This window comes from Lutra lutra, chromosome 15 (genome assembly GCF_902655055.1).
Source record: "Lutra lutra chromosome 15, mLutLut1.2, whole genome shotgun sequence".
In the NCBI taxonomy this organism is placed as follows: domain Eukaryota; kingdom Metazoa; phylum Chordata; class Mammalia; order Carnivora; family Mustelidae; genus Lutra; species Lutra lutra.
Genome location: NC_062292.1, coordinates 67399244 through 67421322, shown reverse-complemented (window position 1 = coordinate 67421322; position 22079 = coordinate 67399244). Strand labels below are relative to the sequence as shown.

General features: G+C 49.0%; 1 protein-coding gene across 1 annotated transcript; it reads left to right on the top strand.

Annotated features, from left to right (window-relative positions):
* Window positions 1-214: 214 nt before the first annotated feature.
* Window positions 215-21860, top strand: LOC125086084 (uncharacterized). The gene is made up of 6 exons (XM_047705150.1): window positions 215-287; window positions 10675-11034; window positions 15875-16174; window positions 17732-17839; window positions 18132-18277; window positions 20492-21860. Exons 1-6 carry the CDS (start codon window positions 215-217, stop codon window positions 20579-20581), a joined length of 1077 nt encoding a protein of 358 aa, XP_047561106.1. The 3' UTR covers window positions 20582-21860.
* Window positions 21861-22079: the final 219 nt, after the last annotated feature.

The window sequence follows — 22079 nt, the reverse complement described above, 5'->3', positions numbered from 1 at the left end:
ATCATTTTCTATGTTTTCCAAATTTTATATAATCAGCATGGATTATTTTCATCAGAAAAAGCCCTTATTTTTCAAATCTTCATGCCTGTTGCTGATCAGGCAGCCTGAGGCCAGAGCTAGTGAATCATTAAAAGGGAGGAGGGGCCTGGGTGTTCGGCGGGCAGAGGGGGGTTGCGGAAGGAGGGCAGGAACAGGAAAGAAAAGGGAGCTGCTGATGTGTTCTGGGTCCCACAGGTATGGACTCCCTGTGGGGCAGCCAGTTCCCCTCCCAGACCCTGATGCTCCAGGTCAGCCTCCTCCTGGGTGAGTGGCAGATCAGTGGGGGGTCTCCGGGATCGGTGTGGCTGGGGGGACAAGGGGGGCAGGAAACAACTGTGCGGGAGGCAGGTGAGCAGTGGGGGCTTGCTGGTATCCACACCCTGATTTCTCCAGACTCTTGAGGGTTGAGGGAGGGAAGGGGGGACCAGGGCCTGTCTGGGACGCCCTCACATCCTCAGGACGGGGAACCGCCCTCAGACCTCTCGTAGGGACGGTAGTTCTTTGCCCTGCTCTGGGGGCCGAGGCTGAGGTCACCAGTAGCTCAGAGTCTCACTTTCCAGAGTCCTGCTTTGTCGGCGGAGCTCTGACTACCGTCTCAGGCCCTTGTGTGCGCCCCTGCCCACCCCCCAGGCTGCGTGTGTCCCGGATCCCAGCTGAGGAGGGCGTGTGTGTGAGTGAGGGGCCAGGACAGCCTCCCAAGGCCCCTGCATTAGGGACAGCTGGGCAGTGACACTGTCTGCGGGGGACTGGGGGCAGGGTAAGGGAACCTTCCTTTCTTATCTGTCTGTGGCCTCTCCATGTGGTTACAGCTGTTTCCAGGCTCTTGTGGGGGAGGGGGTCTCTTGTGAACCAGGCCCTGACTTGGGGGCCTGGACCCGCCCTTGTCCCCACAGCTCCTCACGGTGCAGAGAAGGACTGAGCTCTGCAGTCAGACCTGCTGGGTCGCTCATTCTGCATCTGCCACATATTGGCGGGAAGATTTTAGACAAACTGTGCGGATGCTGGAGAACTGGCTTTACCTTTCTTGCTTTTTTTTTTTTTTAAGTTTTTATTTATTTATTTGATAGGCAGAGATCACAAGTAGGCTAGAGGCAGGCAGAGAGAGGGGGAAGCAGGCTCCCTGTTGAGTTGAGAGCCTGATGCAGGGCTCGATCCCAGGATCCTGAGATCATGACCTGAGCCAAAGGCAGAGGCTTAACCCACTGAGCCACCCAGGCGCCCCTGGCTTTACCTTTCTGAGCTCTGTTGCCCTTACCCGTCGAATAGAAAAATCCCTAAGGCGAGGTGTTCCTTGGAGAGTGAATGGAACAGCGCCCCTTCCAGCCAGAGCCTGACACGGGGACACAGGTCACTCCTGTGTGCGGTGCTACACGTTTCTCACTTGAGCAGAAACTGGCCAATAGTCCCAAGAAAAGAGGAAAAATGTCATTGTGTCCTTGTTCCCTAATGGACAGTTTTCCCTGATGCAACAGTTGAAAACTAGAACAGCGTTCCCTTTGGGGCGGGAGGGGGTCGTGTCAGCATAGAGCTCGCTCACTCTCCTGTGCTCCCACCCTGTGCCCTCCACACAGACGGGGACACTGAGGGAACCTTTCTTTATAAGAGCTCAGGACCCCTCGCCCATCAGTGAGAGAAATCACACCACCACGGTCCCTACCCAAGCCAAGGGCGGGAGCACAGGACGCGCAAAGATGAGACGGATCAGGTGCAGGAGCCCGAGAGATGGTCGTCCTCGCAGCTGAACACACAAATGCAAATGGAACATTCTGGCCACCCCGTTTGCCTGTCAAATGAACACATTTGTGTCTGTGGTGTTGAGAGTCCCGAGTGCAGTGACAGGGCAGGGACAGGCTCTCTCCTGTCTCCCTGGCAGCTGTATAAGGAGGAAAGCTCCTGGCGGTCCCTGTGACGTGTCAGAGACCCTGAACCATTTCGTGCATTGTCCCCCTGAGTTCCGCCGAATCTGCATCTCTTTCCTCTTCTGCCCACAAATGCTGGGGCTTCCTGATTCGGGTCCTGCAGCCTGTGGGGGTTCTTGGAGACGCAGGTGGTCCAGGCTGCTCCTCTGCGTCCCCAGGGCTCTGCCACTGTTGAACCCACACACCATCTGTCCCTGATCTCAGAGAGCTGTGAGTGTGGCAGCGTGAGGATGGCCCTGCAAGTTAGACCCATGTGTGTGCTCTGGGCTGCCCAGCAACCACAAGGGCCGGACGTGCCCCGGAGAAGGGGGGCAGGTGTTCCTGCCTTGGCCACGTGGGGGTCACCTTACCTGCTGCCTTCGCTGGTGAGGACGGGGAGTGGCTGGGCCAGATGGCTCTCCCAGGGATGTCCTTTCTGTCCTTCAACACTGACTAAACAAGACTCTTTCCTGGAAACACGACTTGGAGTCAAGCAGATTGGGGCAGGGACGGCTTCATGACGAACTCACTCTTTTTTTTTGGTCAAAGCTAACTGAACAAGTTTGCTACTGTATATTATCTCAAAGGATAAGTTTTGGGGCTTCTGGGTGTTTTAACTGGTGGAGCATCTGCCACTTTATATCAGATGTTGGTCTCAGGGTTGTGAGTTCAAGCCCTTCATGAGTGTGTAGCCTATTTAAAAAAATATAAAAGGATGGGGCATGTGGGTTTCTCAACTGGCTAAGTGTCTAACTTTGGTTCAGGTCATGATCTCGGGGTCCTGGGATTAACCCCCACTATGGGCTCCACACTTGTTGGGGACTTTGCTTCTCCTTCTCCCTCTGTACCTCCAACTCCTTTTGCACTATCTCTCAAATAAATTAATATAATATTAAAAAAACCAAAAGGATACTTTTTAAAACAATCAAAGAACATGGCATCACACCATCACATTTAAGTGTAGGTCTCTAAGTCTGGGAGGCAAATTGTGGACGGATGTCTGCACGTGTCCTCGAGGCAGGACACAGGACCGCCGGCAGAAACCACCAGAATGCAGAGCTCTTCCCAGCCTCTCATGGGATTGGATTCGGTCCTTTTCCTGTGTGTTTTGTGTCTTCCAGAAGGGCACTGGGAGCATGAACGCCGGGAACCTGGGGCCTATAAGGACTGTGGCACCAACGTCCTTCTAGTGGTTTTTCTCAGGCTTCCTGTAATCGGAACTCCATCTCCTTGCTCCTAGTAAAGAGTCTGTCCTGCAGTCTGGGAGAAATCCCTCCACAAATTGCTTCAATATGAGTCAGACAGACAGACAGACAGAGAGACAGACAGAAGTGGGGTGGCTCGCAGACCCTCAGGTGCACAGGTCACCTGTCCTGCTGGGTGAGCTCCTGCCTCCGTCTTCACTGCACAGTTGGTCTCTGGAAATTCCCTCAGTCCCAGCTTTTCCAGAGGCCTGGCCACTTGCCTTCTCTTTGATCATGTAGTTCCTGTTCACAACCCAACACAGCTGCCTCATGTTGACTCTTTGGTACGGGCAAAAGGCAACCTTAACCTATCCCCCAGGGTCCCGTGAGTCTATTTTGACACATAAAAATTCCTTTGGAAACTTCCTTTATCTCTCCCCCCAAGATATATGTGGGCAATCATCTCCCAAGCATATGACCCACCAATACACATCTACAGGGTCTCACGTCTAAGGTTTTATGAAATAGTGATAAATGATCTTTTCCCAACAACAGTTTGCCCCCTCAAGACCCTGGAAAACTTGCTTCCAAATTCTTTAGAGACTTACGCTCTCCCTAGCCCCCTCCTGACTTGAAAGTATATAATGGGCCCCTCCTCAGGAGCCTAGTGCAGCTCTTCCCGCCCACGGGTCCTGTCCCTGTGCTTGGATAAAACCACCTTTTTGCACCAAAGACATCTTAGGAATTCTTTCTTGGCCATTGGCTTTGAACCCTAATGACTTTCCTAGATCATAACCACATACAGTGGCACTGAAACAGAAACTGACTTTGCTGAACGTTATACAGAGACGCTGAACCCTCAGGTGAGAGGATGATCCCCTAGGAAGCGTCATCTGCCACTAGGACCCCAGAGGGCAAAGAGCGTCCGAGCGGGTGAGTGTCTGTTTGGGAGCAACTCGCTGCGGTGTGTCTTCCCCAGCCCCAGACCCCGCCACACCGCGGCTGACCCTGGATGGGGGGTCATTCCCCGCACCAGGCACCTTTGTGGTTCTTGCATCCCTACTCGGTGTCCTAGAGTCTCAGGCAGTCCTGACGCTGTGTCCCTGCAGCTCTGCTCAGACCCCACGGCGTAGGGTTCAAGGTCTCTGCACCTGTGCCTCTGCTCGGATGCCAGGCAAGCTGTGGTCTGTGCCTCTGTGCACCCGCGGTGACTTGCAGGTTCCCACTGGAATGTCGGTGAGGTTGGAGTCAATGGCCAAGAAAGAACTCTTGAGAGATCTTTGGTGCAAAAATGTTGTTTTCTTAAAGCATAGGGACAGGGCCCAGGACCAGAAAGAGCCGCCGGCCTGGGATTTCAGGAGCGACTATTTATTTACTTCAGGATTTGGAGGAAGTAAAGATAGGGGAGGGTCGAAAAGGACTTCATCTGCTAAACGAGACTCACAGGGTCCAAGCAGTCTTGCTGTTGTCAAACCCGGTGTTTTCCCCCTAGCAAGGCATTAATATTAAAATGGTTGGGAGCTTCCTGCCTCTAGTATTGCCGGTGAGCAGCAGGTTATAAGGACACTTGCTTTTAGCTATATTTCCTTCTGCCTTCGTTCTCCACATCATCCCCCGCCTGACCAGTTTTGACCCTTACATCTTTAAGGTTGCTGAGGGAGGGAGATGTGTCCTTCTGTGACTTTGTCCTGTTGATTGGGGGCGTAGAGATGTCTCTACCTATGGGTCCACAGTGGTCAGCTGGGGGCATTTATATATGAGTCACCACAGGCAGAGGCAGCCAGTGCATGTACATGAACCTCCCTGAGTAGAAAGTCTGGTCTGTGGGCTGGAAGCTGTGGTAGTGAAGGAGTCTGGGCACCAGGCAGGGAGAAACCAGAAAAGACAAAAATAAGGTTAATGCTATAATGAGAAAGAGAAGCCTGACTAAAAAGACCTTTGATACTTAACTAAAATTTTCCTCCAGTCCTTTATTGTCATTTGAAGAGAAATTTGAGGGCTTCCACAGGTTCGTGGTAATAATAAGGCATGTTAGTGTGCTCGTTGGTTTTCCATGAAGGAGACCCAGGTTTTATTCTGATGTGTGGGCCCACAAGGAGGCTCTCTCTACGTTTACTGCTGCAGGAGTACGTAATACAACCCACCAGGGGCCCCTTCATTTTGGAGCTAAATCCCCTGTTGTGTCAGACGTCTGCTCCTTTACATACACCAGCTGTCTGGGGTTCGCATGGGGCAGGTTGCTGGTAACCACCAGCTCGGGTTTAGGGAGGATACGGTTTGCCTGTTCATTCAGAGATTTATGAGTCAACCTGGTCTCAAGTGAATAATTTAACAGGGTGTTATAGTCTCCATCTTTTGATCGGTCTACAGTGAGGAAAGCTTTTTCATATAGTCTCGAAAAGAGACGTAACTCTCTTGGTTGTTCTGGGGACAGTCCTCATTCTGAGAAGCCCAGCTGTACAACAGTCATTCAGTTTTCTTGAGTCTCTATTCTTAAAATCTAGTAACTACAAAGATATTACTGAAACATTTTGTCTCTATAATAGCCCTCATTTTTATTTTATTTTTTAAAGATTTACTTATTAGAGAGAGAGAGAGAGAGCACAAGCAGGGGGAGGGGCAGAGGGAGAGGGAAAAGCAGGCTCCCCACTGAGCAGAGCGCCCAACGTGGGGACTCGACCTCAGGACCCTGAGCTGAAGGGAGCTGCTCAAGTGACAGAGACGCCCAGGTGTTCCAACAACCCTCATTTTAAATCAGAGATCACCAAATCTGGACTAATTCATTTGTGAAACAAGTCCAATTTGAACAAACTGGGCCTAATTATTTATATACGCTCAGCAAGAATAGTGATTGATCATATAGATCTTCTGGAAGGTGCTTTGCTGGAACTTTTTATAAGGAATCACTAGGTTGAACTTCTAGCAACCTCTCCAGACCAAAAGCCAAACCAAGTCTTTGCCGTCAGACATGCCTACAATACCTGTGGGTGTGCGCAGATTCCTCTTCAAGAGGTCCCCAGCATATCTGGCAGGTGATGGTCCTGCCAGAGTGACATTCTTTACTCACCTGGTGAGGATGCTGGTAGCTCTGTAAGCAAGGTATTGATGGGGGAAACAAAGGGAAAAGAAATGTAACTTAAATCACAATCCCCTTAGAGCTGCAGCTCACTGATAGATCCCGGAAATATACAGAGTGCGACCTTCCTCGAGGACCTTGTGGCTGCCTCAGTGTCTTCATGTTTAAAGGAACCTTGTCTTGGAAGCAGCTGGCCCCTTCAAGTTTCTGAAAATCTTGCTTCCAGATTCCCTGGAGACTTGTGCTAACCCTAACCTCCACTAATTAAAAAGCATACAGTCAGTCACTGCTCAGAATCCCAGTACAGCGCTTTCTGCCCAAAGGTTCTGTCCCTTTGGGGACAGGTAAGTGGTGAAGGTACAGACAGGAGAGATAAGAGACCCCTGATTCCTCCAGTGAGGCCTCACACAGGGGGCTACATGGCCAGGCTCACAGAAATCCCAGATGTGAAGAAATGCTGAGGTGTGTAAAACCAGAGCTAAGGGAACATAACTAGACCACCTTGTTATGTCTTAAATGTCAGAGACGTGATGTCCCTAGGACAGTTACAGCTGGACCGCGGAAAATGACCAAACTTCAAAGAACAAGTAAACACGGTTTCATCTGTGCCAGAGAGGTCAAGATTTCAGTTTCCTGGTCAGTGTTCAATAAAAGGCTGCCGCTGACAGGCCACAGTGAAACCCATCTGGGACCCTCTCACTCTAGAGAGCTCCTTCTTTCCCTTCTTCTCTCACCTTTACTTGACCAACTCCCACTTCACTCACCCTTTTGTGTCCACAAGATTCATTCTTTGACCTCTTGAGACAGGAACCCTGCAATCCTGTGACAGTGTCAAGCTGGCATTTAAGGGGCTCTATTGGCTTCAAGCTTCCTAACATCAACCTTAGTTCCTTCAAGCTGTTTGGTCATATCTGAGTCTGTGAATGTCTCTCTCAAACACGAGATTGAAGTCAAAGCCTTGGTAAAATAACTAATATTTCCAATGGTGGACAGATTCTTATTGAAGTTATGCAAATGACCATAATTGCCATGGAAGAAAGAACACTTACTGAGACCTTTTGAATTTCAGAGGGTTCAGGTAGAGAGAAAGGTTAAAGGCATTCATTTGTTCACAGAGGAATACTTCAGAATTATTGCTGTATATCACTGATGTCTAAGAGAAGGTTTCCTTAGTCTGGAAGAGCAAATATTAGAGAACCAAACTCTTGTTTTAAACAAGAGTCACACACTGTAATCTTCCTCAGTTTACTTAGTCCCGTGTCACTAATTTTTGTTCTGTTTGAATGCAACTTTTTAAAGTTAATTCCAGAAATTCTTACTTATTTTAATTTTATGATTTTTGAAGATATCAAAAACCCATACTTGTCAAAAGCCCTTTCTATTAATTTTAGCCATTCTGACTAGTGTAAGGTGGGATCTCATTGTGGTTTTGATTTGTATTTTCTTGATGCCGAGTGATGTTGAACACTTTTTTTGTGTCTGTTGGCCATTTGTATGTCTTCTTTGGAGAAATGTCTGTTCATGTCCTTGTCCATTCCTTGACTGGATTATTTGTTTTTTGGTGTTAAGTTTTATAATTTCTTTATAGATTTTGGATACTAGCCCTTTATCTGATAAGACATTTGCAAATATCTTCTCCCATTCTGTAGGTTGTCTTTTGGTTTTGTTGACTATTTCCTTTGCTGTGCAGAAGCTGTTTATCTTGATGAAATCCCAATAGTTCATTTTCACTTCTATTTCCTTCGCCTTTGAAGATGAGTCCAGCAAGAAATTGCTGCAGCCAGAGTCAAAGAGGTTGCTTCCTGTGTTCTCTAGGATTTTGAAGCACTGCTGTCTCACATTTGAATCTATCATCCATTTTGAGTTTATCTTTGTATATGGTGTAAGAAGATGGTCTGGTTTCTACATGTGGCTCCAACAATTCACCATTTGTTGAAGAGACTGTCTCCCCCTCCCCCCACCTGCCCCCAACTGGATATTCTTTCTCGCTTTGTCAAAGATTAGTTGGCCATAGAGTTGAAGGTCAATTTCTGGGCTCTCTATTCTATTCCATGGATCCTTGTGACTCTTTGTTCCAGTACCGTATTGTCTAGATGACTACCACTTTGTAATAGAGCTTGAAGTCTGGCATTCTGATGCCACCAGCTTTGGTTTTCTTTTTCAATATTCCTCTGGCTATTTGGGGTCTTTTCCACCCATATAAATTTTAGGATTATTTGTTCCAGTTCTGTAAAAAATGTCAATGGCATTTTGATAGGGATGGCCTTGAGTGTGTAGATTGCTCTAGGTAACATAGACATTTTAACAATATTTATTCTTCCAATCCCTGAGCATGGAATGTTTTTCCATTTCTTTGTGTCTTCCTCAATTTCTTTCATAAGTGTTCTGTAGTTTTTGGAGTATAGATCCTTTACCTCTTTGGTTAGGTTTATTCCTACGTATCTTATGATTTTTGGTACAATTATGAACAGGATCAATTCCTTAGTTTCTCTTTCTTCTATCTCATTGTTGGTATATAGAAATGCAACTGATTTCTGTGTATTGATTTTATATCCTCCCACTTTGCTGACTTCCTGTATAAGAACTGGCAATTTTGGGGTGGAGTCTTTTGGGTTTTCCACATAGAGTATCATGTTATCTGCAGATTGGGAGTTTGACTTCTTCCCTGCCAATTTGGATGCCTTTTATTTCTTTTTGTTGTCTGACTGCTGAGGCTAGGACTTCCAGTACTATGTTGAACAACAGTGGTGGGAGTGGGCATCCCTGGCATGTTCCTGACTTTAGGGGAAAAGCTCTCAGTTTTTCCTCATTAAGAATGATATTCAATGTGGGCTTTTCATAGATGGCTTTTATGACATTGAGGTATGTTCCCTCTATCCCTATACTGTGAAGACTTTTAATCAAGAAAGAATACCATATTTTGTCAAATGCTTTTTCTGCATCCATTGAGAAGATCATATGGTTATTGTCCTTTTTTTTCATTAAATATTCTTTCATTTATTAATGTGGTATATCACATTGATTAATTTGTGGATATTGAACCACCCATGCATCCCAGGAATAAATCCCACTGAATTTATTCAGTGGCGAATAAATTTATTCAGCAGTGAATAATCTTTTTAATGTACTGTTGGTTCCTATTGGCTAGTATCATGGTGAGAATTTTGGCATCCATGCTTACCAGAGATATTGGTCTGTAATCCTCCTTTTTGATGGGGTCTTTTTCTATTTTTGGGATCAGTGTAATGCTGGCCTCATAAAATGAGTTTGGAAGTTTTCCTTCCATTTCTATTTTTTGAACAGCTTCAAAAGAATAGGTATTAGTTCTTTAAATGTTTGGTAGAACCCCCCTGGGGCTGTTTGGCTCTGGGTTCTTGTTTGTTGGGAGATTTTTTTTTTAAGATTTTATTTATTTATTTGACAGAGAGAGAGATCACAAGTAGACAGAGAGGCAGGCAGAGAGAGAGAGAGAGAGAGGGAAGCAGGCTCCCTGCTGAGCAGAGAGCCCGATGCGGGACTCGATCCCAGGACCCTGAGATCATGACCTGAGCCAAAGGCAGCGGCTTAACCCACTGAGCCACCCAGGAGCCCTGTTGGGAGATTTTTGATGACTGCTTCAATCTCTTTACTGGTTATGTATCTGTTCAGGTTTTCTATTTCTTCCTGGTTCAGTTGCGGTAGTTTCTATGTCTCTAGGAATGCATCCATTTCTTCCAGATTGTCAAATTTGCTGGTGTATAGTTGCTCATAATATGTTCTTAGAGTTGTTTGTATTTCCTTGGTGTTGGTTGTGTTCTCACCTCTTTCATTCGTGAGTTTATTTATTTGGGTTCTTTCTCTTTCCTTTTTGGTAAGTCTGGCCAGGGGCTTATTGATCTTATTAATTCTTTCAAAGAACTAGCTCCTAGTTTCATTGATCTGCTCTTTATTTTTGTTTCTATTTCATTGGTTACTGCTCTGATCTTTATATTTCTCTTCTCCTGCTGGGTTTAGGCTTTCTTTCCTGTTCTTTCTCCAGCTCCTTTAGGTGTAGGGTTAGGTTGTGTACCTGAGAACTTTCTTGTTTCTTGAGAAAGGCTTGTATCACTATATACTTCCCTCCTAGGACCACCTTTGCTGCATCCCAGAGGTTTTGAATTGTCATGTTTCCATTTTCATTTATTTCCATGAACTTTTAAAATTCTTCTTTAATTTTCTGGTTGCCACATTCATTTTTTAGTAGGATGCTCTTTAACCTCCATGTGGTTGTGTTCCTTCCAAATTTTCTCTTGTGATTGAGTTCAAGTTTTAAAGCACTGTGCCGGACCCAGTGCTGTGAGCTCTAGGCAAGGACAGCATCTAAGCAAGCTGCTTGCAGCTTTGCCTCCTCATCTGTGAAACCGGAGAGACTCCTTTTCTTGTAAACATGCCTGTGATATGATGGACCACAGGTCCTACAGCAGCATAATGCTTGTCCACTTTTTCTTCCCCATCTCAGCTATTCCCTCACCAAGCTTCCAGACTGTGGACAACCCCAGCACCTCCCACACCCTGGAAAGGACTGTGGGGACATCTGTCCAGCTGCAGCTGACCTCCTCCTTGTACCCGAATGTCCGAGAGATTGAGTGGAGTTGGCATTCTGAGCCTGAGAAAGAAGAGATCCTGGTGTCCTGGAAACCTAATGCCACTCCTGACTGGTATGAGCTGGAGGAAAAATACAGGAGCAGCTTCTCTCTGACAGAGACGGCAGTTTTGAGCATTAGGAATCTCACCACGGAAATGAGTGGATCATATACAGCAAAGGTCAAATTCCACACAGGAAAATCCCAGAAGGAAGTCTTTAAACTCTGTGTATATGGTAAGGTGAACCCCAGTCAGTATATCCAACAAGCACTTTATCTCAAGTAAGTTGGCCTAAATAGGTTTAAAAAAAAAAAAACCCAAATCTTCTTTAGGAGTATTTGCATCTCTTTTGATGCCCTAACCCTCAAAGCTAAATTCTCAAGATGCCATCTTAGGAAAAAGTAGCTAATATGCCTTAAAAAGTACTAAAAAACACATGAAATGAGGGAGAGGCAAGAAGCCATCCAGAAAGGTAACATAAAACCGTCTTCGATTGCAAGGTATTACACAACTGATTATCAGAATGCAAAATTGTATCAGAAAGGTTCTTAACCAGTTATTTCAAAAACTAATTTAAAAACTCTTAAGTGACCCAAGAGATGGGCAGAAATAAAACAAGAAACCAGGACATCAGCCCAGTGAGGAGCAACTCCAGGATGTAGACCGAGGGTTAGAACTCGGCATTGGCTAAAACCCTTCCCACCGCCTGCCCTGCACTCTTACCAGGAGGACCATGGGACGCAGCCCCATCCTAGACAAAATGGAGATGCGGAAGGGGACACAGGCCTGGCACCCGAAGCTCCCAGGCCAGTGACGATGCCCTACCCCCAGGAGCAGAGACCTGGGTAGACAGGGGAGGGGGAGCAGGACAAACGGAGGAGAGGAGCAGAGCCCAGGGTGTCCACCCAACCAAATTCTCTCTCATCTGTCCCCTGCACTGGGCACCACAGCAGCCTCCTCACAGTCTCCCCTTCCCCTGGTTTTCCCCTCAAAATCCCTCTTCACCTGACTGCTCTGTCGAGCTTTCAGAAATGCAGGACCCTCCTGTCCTTTCCCTGCCTACAGCCAACCTGCTCCCGCCCCTACTCCCCACAGGATCAATGGCCCTCATGAGAGGGAGTCTAACCAGCCCAGGATCTGCTCCCTGGATGTCCAGCTGTGTTTCCAACACTTCTCCTTGTGCCCTGCTCCCAGGTGTTGCCCTCCACCCTACCTAGCTGCCCAGTCTTTCCTCCTTCCTGGACGCTGGGGACTCTCGGCACACTACCCATCTCTTACCCTTTGCCTGCACAGTGGGCAAATGCTCCTGTTTCCAGTCCTCTCCTGGACCATCTTTCTCTCTGCCTTGCACTGGAGCAACAGCGTGTGGTCTGCTGTCCCCTGACAGCCCATTGCTGGCCCCGCCCTCTGTGGCCCTGTCCACGGCTCCACACAGTTCCCAGCAGGCACTCAGCAGGTGTCCTGCAGCTGGGTAAAGGTCAGCAATAAGTGAAGGAACCCTACAGAGACACACCTAATTTTCCTGGGAGTTTGATTCTCCAAGCTTGATTCACAGTCCCTCACCCGTTGAAAAGACGCTATAACAAACATTCATATAAACCAGCTGATGAACAAATTCATTCCTAAAGGCAGAAGCTTTCTAAATACCTCTGGGTGCTTCCTAACACTTTGTAAATTCTGTTTGGTTTTATATTTAAATTATTACCTGTTAATCAGTTCAGGTATTTTAAAGAAGCTACTTGAAAGTATTATTTTCCCTAGTCACATGTGCTATGAGTTTTGGGAAGGTTGCAAGTTTGTATTTTTACTAATTCCCTGATCAGGGGTTGGCATATTATAGCCATCAGTCAAATCTACTGGATGTCTTTTTTTTTTTTTAAGATTTTATTTATTTATTTGACAGAGAGAGATCACAAGTAGGCAGAGAGGCAGGCAGAGAGAGAGGGGGGAGCAGGTTCCCTGCTGAGCAGAGAGCCCGATGCTGGGCTTGAGCCCAGGACCCTGAGATCATGACCTGAGCTAAAGGTGGAGGCTTAACCCACTAAGCCACCCAGGCGCCCCTGCATGACTGTTTTTATAAGTAAAGCTTTATTGGAACACAGCCACATCACTACATTTGTATGTTGTATTTGGCTGCCTTCTCCCTGTAGTGGCTGAATTATGTATTTGTGACCAAGACCATATGGCCAGTTACACCTTACATATGTACTATCTGACCCTTAGCACTAAAGTCTGCCTCCCCCACCTGGATACTGCTGTTGACACAGCAGATGCGTGTAGCTTTGTAAGTTATTATGGGAGTTATAGAAGGTAATGCGAAGTGCTTGGAGCTGTGCCTGGGAATATCCACCTGCTCCCAAAATGCTAATTACTTTTTTCTTTTCATTTGTTAATGGAGTAAATTCCACTAATAAATTTTGTAATTATACTGTCCTTCTATTCCTGCAACAAATCCAACATGATCATGATGTTTCATGTAATATTATTAGCAAACATTTAATTTAAGAAGATTAAGTTCTCTGTGTATGATTGACTGTAACCCATGGGTTAGCAGGTGTGTTTGTCCTGTGTTGGGTTTGGGCTTCTGCTCTTCTGACCTGAGTGGTAAAGCTGACCTATACTCTCACACCCTGACAACCTTCTGCCTTTTCTAAGCTGAAACACCGTCTGTAACACAGGAATGTTCTTTTCCTTGGCCATCGGGCAGTGCTCACGCCTGAAACTGTGGCCTTCACACCCGTGATGAGGACAGACCATTAGCCACCTTCCCAATATCTTCAAGGTTGGGGCTCTTGCATCTTCTTACTGGAATGTTGATCACTTCACTTTCCTAGAAAGGCATTACCTCACCTACATCTTAAAATCTATTAATGTGTTCCTTAAATGGTGTTTCCCTTTAATTTTCAATGTTGTTTCTTATCTGTATTTATGCCTTGATCTTCATTCCTAACGACAATTATGTAGAACTTCAACTTTTTTTTTTAAATTTTTTTTTTAAATTTATTTGACAGAGATCACAGGTAGGCAGAGAGGCAGGCAGAGAGAGAGGAAGGAAAGCAGGCTCCTTGCTGAGCAGAGAGCCCAATGCGGGGCTCGATCCCAGGACCCTGGGATCATGACCTGAGCCGAAAGCAGAGGCTTTAACCCACTGAGCCACCCAGGGGCCCCAGAACTTCAACTTTTTATTCAGACCTCAGTGTTTTGCTTTTGATTGGTCTATTTTTGTTTAAATCAACTTTCGATTTTGCTGGTTAATCTTCTTTATTGTCATCTGTGCACAGAAGTCAGGACTACGTCTGACCGCAGTGAGCCTACAGCTTGGCCGTCACAGGCTGAAGCAGGTGGGTTCTTGCTCTGCAACAGGAAGTCAGGCGACGGCAGTGGCTGGGTCGGGCGTCTGCTCAGCGCGGTCCCTGGGCTGCCCCATCTTTCTGCTCCACTGTCCTGGGCATGGGGTCTTGTCCTCCTGCTCCGTCCTCATGGTCCCGGACGGCTCTGTCCGCAGACACCAGCCCACACGGAAGATGGCCAACGAGAGAAGGATGAAGGCCAAAGTCTCTGTTGTCGTGAGGCTCTGTCTCTGCAGGACTGAAGACCCTTCCTCCCTGTGTTCCCCTCCCTCGGGGTCAGCCCTGGGGCAGCTCTAGGAAGACTGGACGTCATCCCCGACCTCTCTAGAGTGTGAGCAGGCGAGGCCAGGACAGACAGGGCTGCGGGGCTGATTGTGCAGGCAGTCGTGTGCCAGGCTGGCCAGGGGCTGTCCTTGTCAGGGTGACGCGGGCTCCTGCCTTCCCTCTCGTCTGTGGGGGCCTGTTGCGCAGAGGGAAGAACTCCTCTGCAGGAAGCGTGCATTGAGTCATTGACCCCGGGAATTCCAGCTGTGTTTTGGTTTGGATTTTCTGGTTCGCTTTCTGATGCTTCTCCATCTCCAGGCTCTATGCTGAGGACCATAGGAATTTAAACTCTCCGTGTGGGGCCGGTTAGTGTTTTCTTTCTGAACCTGGATTCGGTCTGTGTGACTGTTGTCACACCTGCCATCACGTTGCTGACATGTCCCCTGTGGGTGGTTTTCTGTCTCTGTCTCTTCAATCTCTCTGTCATAGGTGATGGGACGAGCACACAGCAGCAGGAGCGGAGTGGGAGTCTTGGGTGTGTAATAGGGGGGCGTCATGCCCGCAGATGTAGTTCAGGCTTACCCAGATGCCGCTTCTCCTGTCCTCTCCTAAACTTGATTCACCATCATTTATATCTTCTTTTTGCCTTTTGTTGAATTGGTAGAGTTTTCATCCACCCAAACATCTCTAGTATTTTGGAAGTTATAACCCCTTGTACTCTCATCCTAGTGGATACTTAAATATTTACTTCGACATTTAACGTTCATCAGTATTTCTCTTTAAATAAAACAAGAATTGCATGGAGCACTGGGTGTGGTGCAAAAATAATGAATATTGTTATGCTGAAAAAATAAAAAAATTAAAAAAAAAATAAATAAAACAAGAACTTCTAACATGTTTCCCTCTTGTATTCTCAACCCCTTTCACGTTGTGTTTATTGTATCCTTGAGAAGAGATACAATTATTATCATAAGTATAATCATCATGTGTATATATAATTATAGAGTTATTGGGGCACCTGGGTGGCTCAGTCGGTTAAGCTTCTGATTCTTGATCTCTGCTCGGGTTATGATCTCATGGTCATGTGACTCGGACCCGCCTCCGTCTCCGTGCTCAGCATGGGGTCTGTTTGAGATCCTTCTCCTTGCTTGTGCTCACCCACTTGCTCTCTCAAATAAATAAATAAATAAAGTAAATTTTTTTTTTTAAAAAAGAATTATATCCATCATGATTACTGGATTACGTAGACATAGATGAGCTCAGGGGTCATCTGAGAGATGAGGGCCTCCGCTCTCTGCCCTGGGCTGGGAGTCAGAACCCCCAGGCCAGGGGCACTAGGTCCCTTCCCCAGGCCCATAGTTAGGAACCCCCCGGAGCTGGGTCAGCTGGTGAATGTGCTGGTTCCCTTGTGTGTCCTCCAATGCTGACTCTCAGTTTCTCTTTTGTCTCCTTCTATGCCAGAGCCCATCCCCCACCCCCAGATTGTGATTCATTCATCCTCCAACCAGGCAGGCTGGTGCAATGTCAGTCTGGAGTGTGGGACCCCAGGAGCCACAGAGATCTGGACAGTGACCTGGCTGAGTGAGGGGCTCCCCAGGGAGCTGGAGGAGAGAGAGGCTCTGGGGCCAGTCCCCAGCTCCAGGAATCTAAGCCTGAGCCTGCCCCTGAGCCAGCTGAATGGCCCCCTCACCTGTAGGGTCAGCAACCCCGTGGACGAGAAGAATGCAACCTTACTCCTGCAGAACATCTGTCTGTGGACGGGTGAGTGGGATCTGCTGGGAAGTGCTGGCAGAGAACAGGGCAGGGGCAGGACTGTGGGGACTCAGGGAAATCGATGGGACAGAGGAGCACTGGAAGGGGGTCTCTGTGGAGCAACTAGAGACAGACACATGACCACACCTTCATTCTAGAACTTAAACCAGTACCTGGAGACTGGTGAGTCTCCCAGGATGTACCTGTGGGGCTCATGTGTGCACCCCTTTCCAGCATCAGGGAGCCTGGGACGCTGACCTAGTTAGCAGAATGCAGGCAGGGGAGGGGAAGAACTTGAAGAGGACAAACCAAGGACCCTGAGGGCGCCCCGCCCCCAGCCCTGAAATCTCAAGTTCCAGGACCCTGTTTGGTCTGGACGCTCATAGCCCTATCGTGGTTATAAATGCTGTTTTTTTGCTGTGTGGTATACGTGACCTTTCTGAGGATGGTTACCACCTCTGAGTTCATAAGCCACAGTTCAACTGTCCTCTGACCCGTGTGAGCCCCTGTGGTCATCACACTTCCATGTCAGCTTCAGGGAACCCCTTGGCCATGCAGAAAGGGAGTATATACAGTGGTGCATGGTAGGTGAGGGGGAGCCCTGATCCCATAAAATACCAAATCCCCTACTTTCCCGGAGCCACAGAGCAGGAACAAAGGATGTGAAGAAGGAGGTTAATAATTGGTGTGGCTGTCCTGTCCCACCAGCAGCTTCCTGAGCTCCAGTGCCCCCACGGTGCCTCCCTGCCATGTCCTTACTCAGCCACCCAGCGTGGAACCCTACACCGGGGCTGAGTGCTCACTGCGTACGGGAGGAGGGAAGATGCAGGGGACAGTAAGACAAGTCTCCACCAAGGGAACTTCCAGCGCCGTGGGTGGGGGCCCCGCCACTTCCTGGCTGTGTGACTCCGGACAAGTCACTTAATTTCTGGAGCCTTTCTTTGAGACAGGCGTTAGTTATTCCACTTCATAGGGTCGTTTAAGCTATCAGCACAGCATGTGACACGGAGCTCATCAGTAAGTATCAGGTTCGTGGGCGAGGAGCGGTCTGTTTGCCGACAGGAAGCCGCGTGACGGCCGCAGAAGTTGAGGCAAATATAAGCTCCATGGTTCTCCTATGAAGGGAAGAAAACCCCTGAGTAGTTGCCGCAGGACTCGGGAAAGGCATCGCAGAGAAGGGAACACCTGAGCTGGACCTTGAAGCGGGAGCCGTTTTCATGTGGCAGGCAGACCACAAGGCAAAACATGGGCTGACGTCAGGTGGCCCCGGAACCTCCCATCCCCTCCCTCTCCTAGGCTGGTCCTCGCCTGGGAGTCTGCGGGTGGAGAACAGGGCCAGGCTGCAGGCAAGGGTGGCACCTGCGGCTGCTGGGAGCCTCTGAGGTCTCTGGGCAGAAGTGGCAGACAGTCTGGCACCAGGCCCCCGGCCGGTGGGCAGGAACCTGTTGGGGTTGCAGCAAGGACGCGCACTTGGGACACGGGCCCCGAACCATGGGGTCCTGCCTCCCCCCTCACCTGCCTCATGGGCCCCATAGGGATGCACCTGACACTGGCCTTTGGTGGCAGGTTCTCAGAGCAAGTGGCTTTGGACAGGCGTCTTGTTCACAGTTCTGATGCTGGGCCTGGTCTGCGGAGTGTGCATCTGGGTGAGGAAGAAGATACAGTCCAGGAGGGGTAGGTGCTAGTGAGAGCCTGAGGGGAGCTCTGGGAGAGGGCAGTGGGTGGAGGGGATCCCCGGGAGGGGCCGGGCTGGCAGACGGGGCTTACTGACCTCGCCTCGCCTTGCCTGTGAATCATCTGGGTAGAAGGCTGGGACCGCGGGGCACCGAGGGTAAGGGCTGTGTGCACGCCCAGATGGGAGGGGGATGGACGGCAGGGATGGGCAGGGAGCGATGGCCGCCCTACCCTGGGGCTGGTGAGGGGTCACCTCAATCCCACACGCTTTCATTGTGCGTGCTGTGTACAGGGAGGTCCGCTCTGCTGCCCACAGAGCTGGGCTCAGCAGTGGTTCCCCAGGCCCTGCCCACAGAGGAACCTGCTGGCATGCGGACTGCAGGGGCCCACAGCCACAGTCCTCCTGACGTGGAGATCAGCCTCCTGAGACACCCCAAGGTGGGTCCAAGGGAACTGAACCTGGTCCACTGACTGGTGCTCAGAGGCTCTGAGTGCTGGTCGGTCCAGGGGACCTGGCGGCGCTTCAGGCTCTGGTCCGGTCCTTGCTGTGGATGCTATGGTTGCTGTGTCTGGAACGGCGAGTGAAGGGTGGAGGCCACCGACGGGGGCGATGCCTCGCTCATATGCACACAATCTCATCGGGTCCTCGCCACCCCCTGGGGAGGAGGGTTGGCGGAGCAGGAGCGGGAAGGAGGCAGGCCCGGTTAGGTGTGTGACTGACCTGAGGGCACACAGCTTGGCAGGGGAAGCAGCAGGAGAGAACCCAGGCTGCTCCGGAGGGGCTCACCATGTACAAGCTCAGACTCAAGCCCTGGGGAGAGGCAGGGGGGTAAGTGGTTGCCTGTCAGGTGGGACCTGTCATCCGTAGAAGACCCAAAGCAAGCAGGAGTGGGGTCCACTAGCAGGGCCTGGAGGCAGGGGAGACCCAAGGTTCTGAGGAGCATCAAAAAAGCCCCTTCCCCTCCCCCCACATGGTATCCATCCCTCTCCCTGCCTGAGATCCTGTGATTAATGTCTCCTTTTGGGGTAAAGGCTTTGTTGCCCTGCTGTGAGTCGCCCCTGGGATAACATCTTACGTGTTACCAGGCCCCGGTTAGAAATGGTCACAGATGGCCTGATTCCACGACGGGAAGGCCTGGAGACAGGAGTAGCCCGAGGGAGGAGGCCCCTAGAGGCCCACCCTGGAAGCAGCGTGTTCTCATACTGAGCTCGCATCAGAAACACAAGGAGGGCTTGCCAACCCCCCCAAACTTGTTTCAGTGGTCCAGGGCAGACCAGAGACCTTGCATTTTGAACACGTTCCCAAGTGATGGCCCCACCCTTTGGGAACCACTGGACTAAAATTGAACAGAAGAAAAGCAAAGAGAGGCACTGTCTGGACTCCTAGGAGCTGCCAGTGGCCGGGTCCTCTCCTCTCTCATCCTTTGATTTTGCCAAAGGGAGACACCTCTGGATCATTGACCCACACAGACCATCAGGACCTTAGAAATCCCCTGGTCCTGTCCCAGCAGTTCACGGCGGGGGGAAAGTGGGATCCAGAAGGAACACTAAGAAGGACATGGACGGGAAACCATGGTGGTACCAGGTAGAATGGGGCCTCTTTGTTTCCAGTTGAGTGTGCTTTGCCCTGTCTGCAACTGTCTTAGGACCGCTACACTGCGGCTTTCCATCTCATCCCCTCTGAGCTATGTTCCCATCTGACATGGGCCACAGGGGCTCAGGAAGTAGTTCCTTGAGACCCAAATCCCAGTATTCCCACCAGAGAAGCACGGGAGGGGAGCAATGTGTGGTTTGGGATAAAGAAACAAATCAGGTGACGTCTAACCCAGAGCCCCAGCCTTGCCTCCTCAGTCTCTCTGCCCCTGGGGAGCTTTCCAGCCTGATGAAGAAAACTCTTTTCCTCCCAGGACACAGGGAGGAAAGCAGGGAAGAGAGATGACGGTGGCATGAAGAGGCATAGGATCAGAGTCGGGAGAAGGGGGCGTGAGGCTGCCGTGCTGACTCTTCTCCATCAGCCTTACAGAACTACTGCCTGGGCTGTTTCTTCTTTTATAAAATACAGATTGCGGGAATAATACCTTTATCTGCTGCTTTGCAGTTTTTCAAAGCACTTTTGCAATGAGAGTTGCCAAAGTGAGCTGCAAATTTGCCCAACTAGTATTTAATGAGTGTCTACTCTATCCCAGAACCGTTCTGATCAGGAACACAGAGGTCAAAAAAACAACAGAAAATCCTTGGCCTCAGAGAACACACATTCTAGGTTGGGGGAAGGGAGAATGGCAAATAAAATAAATAAGCAAAATGTGAAGTCTTAGGTGATGATGCGTGCTCAGGGAAAATGTGGCAGGAAGAGGGCGGGGTGTGCTATTGACTAAGGCAGTCAGGGAAGGGAGACCAGAAAGTGAGCAAAGTAGGGGTCTGATGGGGGAAGGGGAAGGGAGGGGTAGCACCAAAGGGAGAGGACAGAGGCGCTGCAGTGTTCAAGAGGGAGATCTGCATGAAGCTACGTCCTAGGGTTACCGGGGTTGAGTCAGGAAGCGCATGAAGCAGGGTGAGCCGACTGACCTCTGTGCCTGGTTCTTTGACGTTGACACGAGCACCCTGGTTCTTTGACGTTGACACGAGCACCCTTAAACTCTGCTTGAATCACAGAACGACACGGAGAGGGGCAGCTGCCACCCTCCTAAGCCTGAGTGCAGCCCAACCGTCTACACTGTCTACGAGAAGGTCGGGATGAGCTGAACGTCCCAGAAGGACACCTAGGCTAATGAAGACATCGGGGTATGAGGGGGCCTTGGCAAGACCTGCCCCACCCTACGCTCCACCCAGGGTCCCAGAAATCCCTCCTTAGGCAGAGCTAGGACAAGGCCCCATGTCTTCCTGATGTGCTCCCCCACCCCAAGATGGCAGAGCAGCACCACGTGCCCCAGGGCTCCTCACCAAGGTCTTCTCACCTCACGGGTGGTGAGCTTTGACCACGTCGCTTGAGCATCCGGCACAATTCTTGGGCGGGCGGTCAGGTTTCTGACCTGGGACCCCCTGACCCCCGTGAGGGAACGCCTGTAGTCAGCCAGGACCCGAGGACGCATCTCTGGGAACAGACATGCTTTCCCAGAATTGGGCGGGCCTTGGATGGAGGATTTCCAGGATGTCACTGCCCAGCCCACCCCCACGAACAGAAGAGGGATGGCCTGGACTGTAGAAAAGCAAGAGCTGCTCAGATAAAGTTCAAGGTCAGCTTCAGCACGGAGGGAGGGGCAGAAAGGAAGGAAATAACTTTTGAGCTCCATCACCTGCAGGCTTATAGTAAGCACCAGAAATGCACTAGCTCCAGATCTCTCAAAATTCAAGCAATTTATCAACCCTGTTAAAAAAATTACCTAATGTACATAAATTGGAAGAAAGTCAAAGGCACGTCTCCTTGAATTTATATTTCATCAGTTGCAAATGGGATCCTGTTCCTGTTGTACCTCCTAATTAGTTGTTACAATAATGCACACACAACACGTATTGCCACACCGCTAAGTTTCTCTACTGTTTGAAATAGTTTTTCGTTCGATCCCTTCGAATTTCTGGGCAAAGAACCATATTAATGACAAATAATTAGAATTTTTCCTTCTTTCTTTCCGATTTTTATGCTTTATTCCTCTCCTGTGTCTTGATGCTGGTGAACACCCCCCAGTGTTTAATAAGAGTGATTCCGAAGCTCATCCTTTTGTTCCGAACTTATTGCAAGAGGTTCAAGGGTGTCCCTGTTAAGCATGATGTTTATTGTAAGGCATTTAAGGCATGTCTAAAAAGTATGTTCTTAGTGCTACTTTATCAAGAATTTTGCCATGAAGAAAATGTTAGAGTTTATTCTTTCCTTTTTATCATCCATGATGATGTTATCCGGTTTTCCCGTTTTTCCTCTGTGAATAATACATTAATAGATTTCCTCCTATTGAACTGTTCTTATGCTACTGGAATACATCCCAGTTGCTGTATTATTTTCTTAATGTGCTACTGTCTGATAATATTTTCTTTTTTTTTTTTTAATTTTTTTTTTATTTTTTTTAAAGATTTTATTTATTTATTTGACAGAGAGAGATCACAAGTAGACGGAGAGGCAGGCAGAGAGAGAGAGAGAGAGGGAAGCAGGCTTCTTGCTGAGCAGAGAGCCCGATGCGGGACTCGATCCCAGGACCCTGAGATCATGACCTGAGCCGAAGGCAGCGGCTTAACCCACTGAGCCACCCAG